The sequence below is a fragment of the Pararge aegeria genome, chromosome 12, assembly GCF_905163445.1.
Source record: "Pararge aegeria chromosome 12, ilParAegt1.1, whole genome shotgun sequence".
Lineage (NCBI taxonomy): Eukaryota > Metazoa > Arthropoda > Insecta > Lepidoptera > Nymphalidae > Pararge > Pararge aegeria.
The window spans coordinates 17,087,459-17,102,678 of NC_053191.1; the positions used below are offsets into that span (position 1 = coordinate 17,087,459).

General features: G+C 35.6%; 1 protein-coding gene across 2 annotated transcripts in view; it reads right to left on the reverse strand.

The window, feature by feature from the left end:
* Nucleotides 1-884: 884 nt before the first annotated feature.
* LOC120628054 (RNA-binding protein 26) overlaps nt 885-15,220 on the reverse strand; it is a 37,047-nt gene continuing 22,711 nt past the window's right edge. For both annotated transcript variants that reach the window (XM_039896249.1, XM_039896248.1), the window contains 6 exons: nt 10,694-10,777; nt 9,022-9,125; nt 5,923-6,076; nt 4,970-5,098; nt 3,935-4,027; nt 885-3,031 (listed from right to left, as the gene is read on the reverse strand). In XM_039896249.1, coding sequence (XP_039752183.1) covers nt 2,948-3,031; nt 3,935-4,027; nt 4,970-5,098; nt 5,923-6,076; nt 9,022-9,125; nt 10,694-10,777 — 648 coding nt within the window. In that variant the 3' untranslated portion in view covers nt 885-2,947. The remainder of the gene's footprint in view (nt 3,032-3,934; nt 4,028-4,969; nt 5,099-5,922; nt 6,077-9,021; nt 9,126-10,693; nt 10,778-15,220) is intronic.

Sequence of the window (15,220 nt, forward strand, 5' to 3'; positions counted from 1 at the left end):
TAACTGTGATACACAATCGGGCTGAATTTTTGTGTAAAGTGACTTAAAAAAATTTTTTACTCGTACTTTCTTGTTTGGCTTTATTAATAACAATACGATAACGAGCTATGATCCGTACGCAATAAAACAACGCGTCAGTGATATATTGCTGTATAGCTTTAAGTCTTTTTTTAAGTACAAATAAAAGAGTGAACCTTAGGTAGATTTATTAGAGACGTTCTTAGCTCATGGTTTTTTTCCCTCACCCTCCGTATGAAATTTGCAAGCTCCTTATCGAAGATTCTTTCGACTGATACTCTGTAGCGACATAGTAAAATGGAATGTATGCTTCTTGTCTTAAGGCTGAAATTCGTTCACATCGGTTTCTACGCGACATCATACAAGAACGCTTAATAACGTAGCGTGACGTCTTTATCGGCGGGGTGGTAAATAACCACGGCCGAAGCCTCACATCGGACCGGACCAAAGGAAATTCGGAAATAGCAAATTCCCAAAGAACCCGGGACCTTCAAATTAAAACCATACCGATGCGCCGATGTGCGACGATTTACATATGTCAAACTTTATGGAATTACGCAAAAAAAAAAAAAACAACGTCGCTAATGACAACGCTGCGTTCAAGCTCCAATGGTATCTTGACCATGTTTGGGAGCAAAATGGACTCACCAATCCTAGCAAACTTTTGTAAAATTTGGTAGCACTAGTTTTTAGTCTTCTTGTTTAATTCATTATTACCATAACGCCCGAATAAACAATTATTGTTATAGGTAGAGAATTAGCAAATATTGTATTTATGAGCCTTGAAACAATTAACATAAGATCCATTTTACTCTGACGTTTTGATACTCGAAAACGACTTGTCGATTGCGAATGAGCAAATTTTGAACAGGGTGTCCCTTTCTCTTACTTTCATGACATGACTTTGTTTCCTAACTTACTAGATAATTAGTTTTTCATAAATTAACTAGCTTCATGCACACGTTTTTACTAACGACGGACTCGGCCTAAGCAAAACCTAACCAAAAAGGATTCCTAGGCCAACCGTTCAGCAATCGACTAGGCAGCTCATTTCTCGCCATAAGGTGTGGTATTTTGTGTTTGCTTACTTATATTTTTCATATGTCGTACGAATTTAAGGTTATAAAAAAAAACGCATTTATATTTTGTGTCAGTTTAGGAGTTCCCTAAGTATTACGCAGAGCAGAATCGGTATCGTAACTTTAGATTGCGCCTAAAGTCTTTAGTCATCATCTAAGAGTTAGTAAAGCGTTTTTTTCTTTACGCATCACCGAAATAAAATAAGGCATCCGAAGGACTTTTCAAGGTTTAGCGAAAACGAGTTTAGTTTGCTTTGGTATTAATAATTTTAGACGCATTTCTAAACATGTAAACTAATTTAGACAACACAAACACAGCAAAATGTGTATACGAATGTAAATTTTAATGTAAATTATGTATATTTGATTACAAATATAGCCGCGACCTCTAATGCTATTGATATTCATTATTTGTATATTAAAACTAATCCTGCATTTATACTTGGTAAGCGATACAACTTATTGCCGAGTCAGAAATTCTACTCAAAATTATTATTGTTTCTTTCCATTATTTCCATAGGTCGATATGACTATTGTACGCGTAATTGTATATTATTTTTTTCGAGCAGTATTTTTATTCGGCCTACTTATAACGACAAACTTCAAATCCTTTCATGCATGCCATTAGAAGGATTTAAAGTTTGTCGTGATAAGTACGCCGAATAAAAATACTACTACTATACTAACTTCAAATCCTTTTAATGACTTTTAACACTGTATTATTAAAATGTAAAATAAATTAGAAGAACATCATTCTAATTTATTTGTCAAATTTTATAATTCACTGTTAATAGCACGTAATTCAAAGGTTTTGAAGTTGAATGAATATCGTCTTATTACGTGTTCCGGCGTGGTAATGTATGTAGTATGATAAGCAATCTTTTTTAGTACGTTTAGTAGCAAAAGTAACAAATTAAAAATGTACATTTTTATACTATCGTGGCAAACTTACTTGCCACAGTTTATATTTATATGAACTGCGATATAATTATATATATTTAAATACTAATGAGAGGGCATTACTTATTCATAATAGAATTATCGATCGCTACTTTTGCTACGAACCTCCAAATATTGAAAAACATCTTAAAATTTCAGAGTTAAATTTGATTTTTGCCACTTGCCGCACATTCATACAGCAAACATCAAAAACGATGCATTTAATATTGAACTCCTCAACGAATTAATGACTTTTAATTTTTCGACCTTAACTTATGTATTAATGCATGAAGTGGTATTATATTATGTTTACCGAGACTGAAAATATTTCAAATACGAATTAGAAATTGCATTTCGCAGATTATCGCGGTCAAAGTGCCTTAAACGATATAGGCTCAGATTACTTACTAAACGGTGCTGATATTTCTGATACTAACTTCTGGAAATGATTTTTGACTTTTGATAGTAGATCGAAACATCAACTTTCGCTACTAAATATCGAAATGCTAACAGAAAGTTATATCACAAATTTCGGTTCAACGATTAAGTGTTCTGATTCCAAAAAGGTTAAGAGAACTTTGACTGCGATATCAAGAGAGATGCCAAAGAACGATCGTATCTGCAATAATTGTTAAGTAATTAAATATTTAGAAATTGGTATGCATTACATATTCATATAAAGTAACTGACGCTAGCTGTAGTAGACTTAAGACTTTTTTATATATAAGTGCTAAATACCGCAATTTACTACCTATCGCTACTTTTGCTACCGAATAAATTAACGTTATTATAATATTCAGGAAACGTAGTACTTATGACGTAATTTATTTTAATCTTAAGGTATGTCTTGGTAGTAGCAGCAGTAATGTAGCAATAGTAGCGCCGCCAGCTTCGCCAGCGCGTCTCGAAGGTCAACGTCTCCAGGAGCGGTCTTCTTCGTCTTCATCCTCTTCGTCGAACCGGAGAAGTGCGTCCTCCGTTATCTCCTGCGGCGGCTGGGACACAAGTTACATCGTTATTGGTCTAGCCCGAGTTTGTAGAAATTTAATTTCTTAGTAAAATCTAGTTTTTTAAAAATCTAGTTTTGCAGAAATCTAGTTTCTTTTGTGAAAAACTAGTTTTGCAACAATTTAATTTGGTAGAAATCTAATTCTGTTTAAATCAAATTTTGCAGAAATCAAGCTATGTGGACATCTAGTTCTGTAGAAATTTGGTAGAAATCTAGTTTTGTAAAGATCGAGTTTTGAATAAATCTTATTTTGTAAAAATCTAGTTCTGTAAAAATCGAGTTTTGCAGAAATCAAGCTTTGTAGAAATCTAGTTTTGCAGTTATCAAGTTTTGTGGAAATCGTAGTTTTGCAGAAATCTAACTTGATAGAAATTCAGTTTCGACGAAAGCTAGTTTTATAAAACAGTGTAAAGTACGCGCGATCTAAGTTATCCTGACTGAAGAAAGTGGCGAGTATCTGGGCAGATATTTATATAGTCCATTTCGTCTTGCTTGTCTTATTATCTAAACAATATTCTCATTATATTTCACGCTGAGTCTCTCAGAGTGCCTTTTTCAGGCCAGCCAAGTAGATCATGCAATGCAATAACGTTCTATATACAGTGCACCCTCGTTATAACAAATCGGAAGGAAACAACACATTACCTATTTTTCGATAGTGACATTTTTTTTTTAATAAATAATTAATAAATAGTGTACTACGACAACACATACATCGCCCCAAAGTAAGCGTAGCTTGTGGTTACAAGAGGTTGTTCGTAAAACATCTCCAAGGAAGTACTACTAAGAATTCGTTAAATCAAAAAGTCGTTATATTAAGGTTGCACTGTACTCTGTTAAATCTATGTATAGTAATTACTTTTAATATTTTGTAATTTGGTTATCCTACCTGTACCTCCTTGCTCTCGGGCACCGAGTTGTTCGTGGTTCCGTTGTGAACGGGCGCGTTGTTCAGCACCTTGCTGTTCGTCACCCACGTTATCTGCAACATAGTTTAACACTTAGGACCGATTTCACCAATCAATGTTTGTTACTTTAGCGACCCGTTAAATGCTTTAACGGACTGTTGTCACGCGCCAACAAGTGATTATCTTTGCTGACGGGGTGCTAAAGTTAATTGCTGGTGTATAGGTCCGTTAAATATACAACGTGTAAATGAAAAGCGAAATAATACTTCACAGGCTTTAGAGTACTGTAACTGAGACTGTGTTTAATGTACTGTCTCTGAGACTTATCTGTGAAACCGAAAACCTTATAGTTTTTGAGTAAGCCACTGCCATATTTATACTGATCATGTGACTTTAATAGGTACGCGTCACAATGGTCGTCGTTAATGTTGATGATGATGATGATGATGATGATGATGATGATGATGATGATGATGATGATGATGATGATGATGATGATGATGATGATGATGATGATGATGATGATGATGATGATGATGATGATGATGAATATTCTCTAATCTGGTCCGGGCTTCGGATCAGACTAGTAGCCAACTACCCTACCGACAAAATCGACAAATTCAAAATGATTACCGCGTTACCACCTTAAACTGCATTAAACTTGTCCATCTACCAAAGAACGGCGACAGAGAACTGGAAAAGTGTATTTTATTACTACGCGTTCATTATATCCCCCCGTGCGCCAATGCTCAGAGAGTTGATAAAGCTGTGGGAGACTAAGTTTTGGCCTTCCCTGCGGAGAAAAATGCCTCCTGCTCATGTCAGCTATTTTTGAGGTTGCAGTTAAGGAATAAATCTCAGAGGAATAATAAAAATGAAATATATATTATGGGTATCTCACAACACATAACCTCCGTCCTGCCCAAGGTTTGGAGGAAGCAATAAAACTTTACGACCACGCCAAAAAAAAAAGGGTATGTTAGGCAGTGCAGCGTGCACGTGTGCGCGTCACTCACGGAGAGGGTCCGGTCGTTGTAGTTCCGCGCCCGCAGTAGTGCTTGCTCAGCGTGCGCGCGCACCCGGTACTGCACCACCAGCTCCGGCACCGACAGGTTCACCTCCTTGGCGGTGATCTCGCCGAATTGCTGCCACGAACCAACAGTACAATGGTGTGATAACTAAACCTGACTATAACTCCAAACTACTGTCCGTTTTCTAGTAGTATAACTAGTATATAATATTACAAGTGAAATTAAACTCGTTGTGCAGTTTACTAGGCTACATAAAATTGCTTATTAATTAAGGGCAATTGTATATTATTTTATAACAAATTACCGAATGAAATCTTTGAGATGTCTCTCAATAAGTTCAAAGTTTATATAAAACAACAGAAAGCTTACAGAAAAATCCTATTATAATGTTGAGGATTACTTAAACGATAAAAAAGCTTGGGTGTGAACTGCTTTAACTTCATAGCTTTATATTAATTTACTTTGAGATAGTGATACCAAAATAAAAATTACCCGGCTAAGTTTGTTGTGGGCTCTTGTTAGACCAGGGCGCGTATGGAACCCTCGTAGCTTTAGTTTTAAGTTGGCGAACGAAGTTATCACCATCCCCTTTTTACCCCGTATATGTATGAACGCTTCATAGGTGCATGTTATAGGCCTACATGAATAAAGAAATTTTAAATTGGAATGTATAAGCGGCGTCCGAGTTCCAATGCCAGCACGCACCGCTAACTTTTCTAGTTATGTACGTTTTTTATTTTATTTATTTGTAGTAGCACAATTAACACTGCAGCTCGTTCTCTATTCTATATCTTAGACTAAGTAATATCAGGGTTGGTATCACAGCAAGCCGTTATAGCGCAACCGCCTTTATGTTATGGTTTTGTTTTAAAGGCTAAATAAATAAAAACCCTCAAACCCCTATTCAATATGTACACCAACTGTATTTTTCAACTTACCGCAAAGTGTGCCTGCAACGACTCAAGTTCCTCAGGCTCGAAGCCGGAAACCAGAAGCGCCTTCGGCCGGTGATCAACTGATTGGTTGACGCTGAATCCCTTCGGAGTGACTCCTCCACGGACGTACCGCATCGCGGAGTTGAAACGACCGCCCCTGGGTAACAGAAAATAACATTTTTAACCCCATTCCTAAAAGGCAGAGGATCTCAAGCTTTTTTTTTTTATTTTCATTTATATATGGACGATACCTGCGCTGTTTCTTATTAGCTTAATAGTAAAAGTGATAATTCGGCGACCTTCCTGGAGCAGGATGAGAGCGGTAATCTTATAAGTGGAAAGTTATAATATATGGTTATATTATAACTTTCCACTTAGAATAAGAAATTACCAAGAGTAGTAATAAGTATTTACCTTTACCAAAGAATCAATTTAACAACCTGTTACAGCGAGTTTTCCTCGTATTTTGTTTGTATGCAATTAACACGTAAACGCTTTGTAATTTTGATAAGAACTTATGGCTTACTTTATATGACTCATTTTCGCTAATTACGGGTCATCACTACGCCCGTGATCTATGCGTCTAGGCAAGAAGATATTGCAGCCCTCTCTAATTAAGGAGAAGGACCCCGCGCCGCGACAATCTTTGAAGGTGTTAGTGCTGTGAGACTGATTCGCCCTGAAGAAAGACCTCCGAGAACGAGCAAATAAGGTAAGTCGTAAGTGGCTGTCAACGTTACTTATCGTGTGTAATTGGTATAGAAAAATACTTGGGAATCTTTCTATTGCGTTCGTCATCTTCAAACTTGTTTTCCGCACACAAACCCCCCTGGGAGGAGCTATTTACACGCCCCTTCACAACTCTTTTCAAAAAGCTACTCTAACGTTACGGCAATAAGTTGAAAATAGTCTGCAGCGTTCTAAATAACTAACTGCAATGTCTTGCAATCACAATTACCTACGCATGCTTTTGTGTGCGTAGAAACGTGTTTGTATGTAACACACACATGTATTTGTGTGGAGACGTCTATATGTATTACTGTTTGAATATTATATAGGGCTTGTTATCTTTTTTCTGCTGTCATAGCTCTCTTTTACCCCATTTGGCATCAAATGTCGAAATAGCTGTTGACAGGTCACCATTCTCATTTCAACATGTAATATTTGATTAAACATATTTTAAAATAGCTGCATAAGGCACTTTTTGTTTGTCACTGTCTTGAAATAGCAGGACAAATGGTTTATTTTCACTAAATATATTCTTTTATTGAAACTTAATATACGAAACAGAAATAAAGTTCTCCGAATTTTTTTATAGTTTTTATATGACGTAGAAGGCTCTCCGGACGCTATGAGGAATTCCATCCTGTATAAACGGAACAACACTTAGCAGGACATGAATGGTACAAGGACTCGCAAGTGTCTCCGTGTCCATTAAAGGCCGATTGGCACAGTGGGCAGCTGCTTTCGGAGTCCAAGGCCGTGGGTTCGATTCACACAATCGAAAAATGTTTGTGTGATGAACATGAATGTAATTTCAGTGCCTGGGAGTTTAAATGTATATTTTAACCATTTATATATATTATTCATTAAAATATTCATCAGTCATCTTAATACCCACAACACAAGCTACGCTTACTTTGGGGCTAGAAGGCGATGAGTTTACTGTTGTAGTATATTTATTATTATTGCTGAGGCGTACGTGTTAAGCGCAATCTGATTGTAATTACACCGGCAACCAAGCCCGGTTCAGACCTGAACAGTGGTAGTCCTTCCCCGAACGAGCAATGTCACACAAGCTCAACTACTGCTGTATCTTAAATCCACTCGTATATTTGTAACAGAACAACAACGTTATTAACAAACAAAATTAAAAGACAAGACACATTTGAAAATTGTACCATACAAACGCCATTTACTTTCAACCACTCTCGCAGTAGCTCATACGTGCTGTAAGCACATCGCTGTCAGATTGCTTCGCGTCACGCGTGCAATAATCAAGTGGAGGTTTAAAAATAACTAATCGGGTACAATTAAAACACGCGTAAGTAAAGGCTTATTATTTATAAACTTACAAAAAGCAAACTAAAAAATAGTTCAAGTAAATGTCTTACCTATATTTCCTTCTCACTAAACGATAGCTTGAAAACAAAAAACTTCTATCGACATTAAATATATTCATCAGCATCGTCATCTCAACCGATAGACGTCGGTCGATCCACTGCCATAGGTCTTGTGGAGATATTTTCAAACTCCAACTACTTCCCTTTGTCCACGGATCCGTACAGGTTAGTCATTATTGGCGTTCCGCACAGGGTAACGCTATGATTATGATATGATTTCCGGTGCGGGACCGACCTCATGAAATGAGTATGTGTAGTGAAATGATTATTTATTGAGTCATCTTGTTTGTATACTCGTTGAGAATACCGGCGCGTAAGTAGAGCTAAGGCCGCCCTATCTCAAGCGTTTGCGAGCAAAAGGGGCGCGCTCCTCTCGCGTCTTTTTAACACTGAGCATAATTACCCGCTGAGTGACATTAAATATTCTCATTCTTAAAGTCATCTGTCAAGAGCACTTAATATACACAAATATATTCAGTGTAGAGTTAAATTTAGATGTTAAAATAAAGTTATGAGGCGACCATTTATCACGTGTTGCGGTTTTTAAAGTGAACTCCCCTGCTGAGATTACGTACTTGTAAGCCCCTCAGATCCCCAGAAGCTTCGCTTACTATGGGGCTTGATGGCGATGTGTGTACTATCGTAGCATATCAATTAATTGATTAATTCATTTATCGACGTTGTAAAAGTACTTATATTACACTCTTTGAAAGGAATTTTGAATTTTGACATAATTAACGTAAAAAGTAACGTTTATATAATAAAGGTACTTTTTACGTGAAATTTTTACGTCCCAAATATAGTGAGCATTTCCTTGATCACCCTTCCTTTCAATGAGATTTGGCGAGATAGATATTGCCAGATCCCTATCTCCCATTGGTGAAATCAAGCAATTAATAGCCACTTCCGGCGTGGAATATTAGTTTAGTTTAAGATAAAAGATCAACATATTAAATGTTTCTTAAATTTTGGGCGGTACCTGGAGTGCATTCGCCTCACGCCGACGTGCGTTGGGAACTGCAGCGACATCTGTTTCCTCATCTCCACGATCTTCTTAGCCAGCTCTGTCACGTCTTGGCCCTCCTGCGGGTGAGCAACAGTTATTGGTATTATAATTTTCAGCCTATTGGATGACCGACAGGTGTTGGGTGGAAGTGGAATTACAAAAGAAAATTATTATGACTTTTAAAGGTTTAAAGGTTAATCATTCGTCACGTATCATCATCATCATCATCATATCAGCCCATAACCGGCCCACTGTATACTTGGCACGGGTCTCCTCCCACAATGAGCAGGGTTAAAGCCGTAGTCCACAACGCTAGCCCAGTGCGGATTGGTGGACTTCACACGCCTTTAAGAACATTATGGAGAACTCTCAGGCATGCAAGTGTCCTCACGATGTTTTCCTTCACCGCTGAAGCAAGTGATATTTAATTGCTTAAAACCCACATAACTTAATTAAAGTTAGAGGTAGGGAGCTCGGTCCCCCGAAAGTGAAGCCGAAGTCCTTCCATATTTTTAATGTTTTGTAAACCAGTCAGAAACTCAATGCAGAATAGATTTACATAAAGCGGCCGATGTTGTGCTTTTGATTTATTTTATTTTACATTTCATTTTATGATTTTAATAAGTTGTAGATTACATTATTTCTAGTTTGTAACAATTGTCGGTAGCAAAATCTAAATAAATTGCAGTATAAAACTATTGCACTGATGAAAACATGAATGGAACCAACGTGGCGGTTGCTGTTCAAATAAACAAGGTAAACATCGATATATATAATTCACCTGAAAAAAAAGAAATGGACACTTCTTCTGACGCTTTTTCGTTTGCTACCGATTACGAGAGTGCCAAACAATGATAGCGAGTAGTGTCAGGCTTTAAAGTTATATATAAGAGATAAGATAGGTATAATGGAAAGAGAAAGAGAGCTGTACATTACAAATAGCTCATGCGCATACCGTCAGCTGTCAGACCAATCACGTGTTACTAAATTATAACAAAAATGGTCTACATGATTTTGCATACAAAGCAGCTAAAAGACAGTGTAAGAAGGACAATGATTTTTAATTAGTGCTTATTTAAGAAGTTTCACATTTGCCTTTTGGAAATTTTTGGCTTTGATTCTTGCAGCATTTTTGAAGTTATACTTCTTTAGCGGCGTTCGGGAAAAATCATGGGAGTGAAATTATACGTAGTAACGAAACACGCGCGCACATAGTTACACGATTTTAACAAGATGAAGATAGTTGTGCGCACCGTCACAAAAAACGGGCACCCTAAAGTTAGCTGCAAGGGTTTACAGTGTACACTTTCAATTGACAAAGTCTGCGGGCTCATTACGGTGATTTAAGTGATTCAATTGTACAAAAAAACTCAAATTTTAATGTTCAGTGAAACTTGGTGTTCCGATAATGAGATAACTAGATAATGCGTTATAATAAAACTTTCAATGTATTAAATACCTTTTTTTTTATTGTTAGTGTAGTTTTATCTACAAACGTAGAATAAGGCGTAAGATAATTTTTTTTAAAGATTTTTATCTTGCTACGCCAAAGAAGTATAACTTCTAACGCGTGTACATTCGATTCATTTTGTATCTATGGTATATGGAGTCAACGAGACCATATAAAATTGCAAACCAAACTGACCTGTTGTTTCGTTATAATATCCAATTCAGCGTCCAGGATTTCCTTCTGCGCCTCCTGAGGCGTTTTCGGCTTTTTCGCGTTCAGCTACCGACAAAAACGTTATTATCTACACATTGTATCCTCATTCAGGCCTGCGGTTAGTACACACTATACAGAGTTTTGTTAGACATGTAAACACAAACAAATGAGCAATGTACATGAGATAAACATTCCATATGATGATGGACCATTTTTATATCTAAATTATACAAATACCTGAACGTCAAGTGTATGTTTTTCTAAATAAGTGCATCTTATTTGGGTTGTATTCAAACGAGAATTACTCTATTTTTGTCATTGTATGCATGTAAGTTGGTCAGGAGATGAGGACTAAATTTCGAAAAGGCTCAGCCAATTTAAAGAGGACTTTCTTAGTTATTGAGGCAGTTTACAAGAAGTATTCAAGTATTGCAAGTTGGTTAGGAGATCGGGACTAAATTTCGAAAAGGCGCAACCGATTTAGTAACCGAGTAATTCAGGGAGTTTTCAAGAAGTATTCAAGTTTTATACTGCTTCGAACGAGAAATAGTAAATCTATGTGGACAAATTCATAGATAAAAAAAATGGTAACATATGTAGAGTAGCCAATGCATCGAATGGTGAGAAGCTGAGAGGAGTAGGAATGTGTGTATTTGTAAAAACTTTTGGATGTGCTTTCTCGTCGATACGAACCACGGAAAAACCAATTGTAACCATACATATATTCCCTATTAGATTATTAATAGATGAAATGATATGATGTTATCTTAAAATCATCTGATTAGTCTATTCCTGAATAACTTTCATATATAACTAACTAACTAACTATTTGTGTTGTTTCTAAAAGCCTCCTGACAGACAGAAGGAAATAAACTACATATGTGGATCACGGAAAAGGTAAAAATACTAACAGTTTCATTTCTTAAATACTGCTAATGAAAAAAACTACTCCACATCGTAAGTTAAAGATAAAAAAAAATCGTAGCCGTTGCGACCGTATTACGAGTTAGATTAAGCGCACTGAATGGCTTATAACATATAGCCAGATGGATCGAAACCGGTTCTATTTGACTGGTATTTTTTTTAATGACCCACACTTTAGCTTGTCGTATAAAATACACTTGCAGGACTCGGAACCGGTTTTATTTTATCTGTAAAATTTGGTTTCCGGGTTTCAAGCACTGCAAAACCTACAATAGACTTCCAACAGCTATTCCAAGACGCTGCTGACACCATTTATAACAAGGTTACGGGTTTGTTGTATTAAAATATTAAATATATATTTAGAATACTATGTATGTCCTTAAATAAAATAGGATATTTTTTTTTGTTTTATCACGAATACCTACCTAGTTTGCTAGTTTTTCTTTTGCTAGATTTGTATGGTTTGAGCCGCCAATTATATTCTAAAATGCGGACTATAGCGCATTCTAGAATATAAAGGTCGTAGACTAATAAGGGAAAGTTTAACTGGTCGGTACAATACATCAGAAGTTCTCAAAGGATAACAGCAAATCACTCACGGTAACGATCAGTGCAATCGTTTTTTTTAATAATTTATATTTAATTTTTTGAACTTATATTAATAAAAATGTAAGTAGATTTACTTGCCTTAACTTAGTTAGTTATCGGATTTGATGATATTAATGTGTTGAATATTCACAGTTAAAACTATATAAACAGTTCCAACACCTAAAATGAGTATTATTTTAAAACAATTTTATAGCAATATTTTCTTACAAGTCAACTATGTTACAAACTCTAAATGATTTAAGTTAGTTTCATTATTACCAGAATCATTTGTACATTTACAGAAACAAATGAAAGACTTTTAGAACAACTTAAAAAATTCATAAAAGAGATGGATGTCTTTAATTAATTTTTATGATGGGTCAAATATTGTGATTAAAAACTGAAGAATAGGTAGATATTGTAGGTATTATACTTTTAGTAGTTAAAATACCGTCGCATTTATTTAAAAAAAGCATCCAATTACTTATATATATAACTTTACTATTTCAAACTACTCTTGTGAATATATCTGGTTATTCCATTCTGTCATATTTATTTACACAAAGCATATAATATAATTGAGTATTATATAATGTCACTATTTCAAACTACTCTAGTGAATATACATTTTAATTTAGTTAACTTGTTACTTAATTAATTTCTTATTAAGCTATCAACTCAAATTACAGTCTATAAAAATGAAGATGTAGCGATAGTTAGGAACAATAAAAAAAACTATCGTTGCGATGCGCATGCGCCTTTTTTAAAAATAAGATATGGATGATTCGCGCTTGACGTCTGTCATGTTTGATGGAAAGCAATGATGAGGTCTATGGGCGCGCTTGCCCGTGAAATGTATATTTATTTAGTCTCGCTTTTTAAGCTAATGTTGCGTGGCGTGGGTGCATTCCACATTCGTTTCAGAAAAGTGTATAAAAGTTAGCTAGTTGCTAGTTGTAGTGCTAGTTGTTCGTTAAGCCCCCTTCTCATTGTGGGAAAAGACCCGTGCCCTGTAGCGAGCCGGTGATGTGTTGATATGATGATGATGATGATTGTTAAGTTTATAAATTACGTCCAAATTACGTTCTCCGATAATCTAATTCAAAGCATAGTATTTCGATATACGCAACTGCTACGCTTGACTTTCATAGATAAATAGAAAGTCTTGATAGCTTATAAAATACAAAGGAGTGAAATACGTCAAATAAAAGCATGTAATTGATAACATCCTCCTTCTTGAAAGACGATAAATAATGAAAAGGGTGAATATCAGTGTATTACAGACGTAAACGCTCTGGCTACCGGTTTTATTACGAAAAATCTACGCTTATAAGCTCGACGTTTTAAAACTAGAGCATAATTATGTTAATTACTATTAAGTTCTTTTTTACCCGGTGTTAACTGATGATACAGTCTACAAGACGGTAGCGGGATAACCTGTTAGGGAGTATAGCAGTTATATTGAACCCATACCCCCTACGCGAATTCGTAACGGAACGCTCAGTCGCTTAGCAGCAAGTCATTGTCGACTGGGTGACTAGCCACGCCAAAGCCTCTCACTGGACAAAACTTTGATGTTATAGTGATTCTAGAAAGGCACTCGCAGTTTATTTAATTAAATTGTTATGTTACTAGTTGTCCAGGTTCTTTGATTGGGAGGCATGCAGATGACTTTGCAAGGAGTAAACTAGGTTAGCTCTATCATAATTTGATATGAAAATTTCTTTACAACTTAGTTGATTACTTTCGGACTTCGTGGATCGCTTTCTTAACTTACTTGATTACTTTCGAACGAAGGAAACAGAAAAATATAATCTTTTTTACATATTAGCCCTATATACAAAGAAATATCAGAAATAAAAGGTTTTGTTGATATTAATTGCAAATTATTCTTTAAGAAATAATTTTCCAATTAAAAATTCCTTCCCATAGTACTTGTTTCTATTCTAAATCCTTTTCAGTACAAGCTGTTCGGCTATGGAACTCTGTCCCCTGTGGTAACTTCTTGTGTACAACCTAACCCTAAAGTTTTTTTTCCCTTTCCTTTTTTGGGTTGCCTGGGAGAGATCGCTTTTTAGCGATAAGACCGCCCATTGTACCTGTGTGTTATATTTAGTGTTTTTTTGTTTATAATTTCATTCTGTTAGGTGTACAATAAAGTGTATTTTCATTTCATTTTCCGCAAATACGCTCGCCGACTGTCATTGCCGTACGAAACGACGTCATAGGCAAATTAAAGCTTTAGTCCTTGTTCCATAGCAAAAGATTATTGATTTTGGTATTGATATCAAAAAACTAAGCAACTTATAGTTTGAAATCACAAAACACGTCACCCGTCATGGCGAATCGCTAGATTTTGCAGTTTTTTTTCATTCATAATAAATACCAATCTTACTTCGAGTATAAATAATAATACGTTTTTCATTAAACAAATAATTAGATTATATAGAATTATATCAAATATCAGTAGATAAATGCAATATTTTAGCGATTATTACTGTCATCATGCCTATTGTATTGAAAAGGAAGCGAAAGTGATTGTCACAAGAATTTTAAAAGAACTTTACAGCAAGAAAACAAAATCGACACAGCATAAACAAAAAAAAACAATTACATCAAAGCAAAATAAAGATAAAACTCATGCCAATAAAAGTAACTAGAAAGGGAAAAACAATAAATAATGTGAGTGACTCTGTCTGTCATTCAATGAATCGCATTTGTCTTTTCAAGTACGGGAATGTCTCGAAAAACTTTATTTATTTGTGGCGAATAGACAAGATGTTTTTTTTGTTACAACCTAGAAGTCGGATTATTTAAAAGCGTTTTTAGGGTTTCGTACCCGTAATATGTTAATGGGCCCTTATTTCTAAGGCTCCGCTATGCGTCTGTCTGCCTGCCAGAGGGCTGTTTCTCATGAAACGTAATAAGACACTGTTATCTGTGCTTCTATTACAGTTATAAAAAAGATAAAAAAAATTCTAATAAAATTAAAGGCCA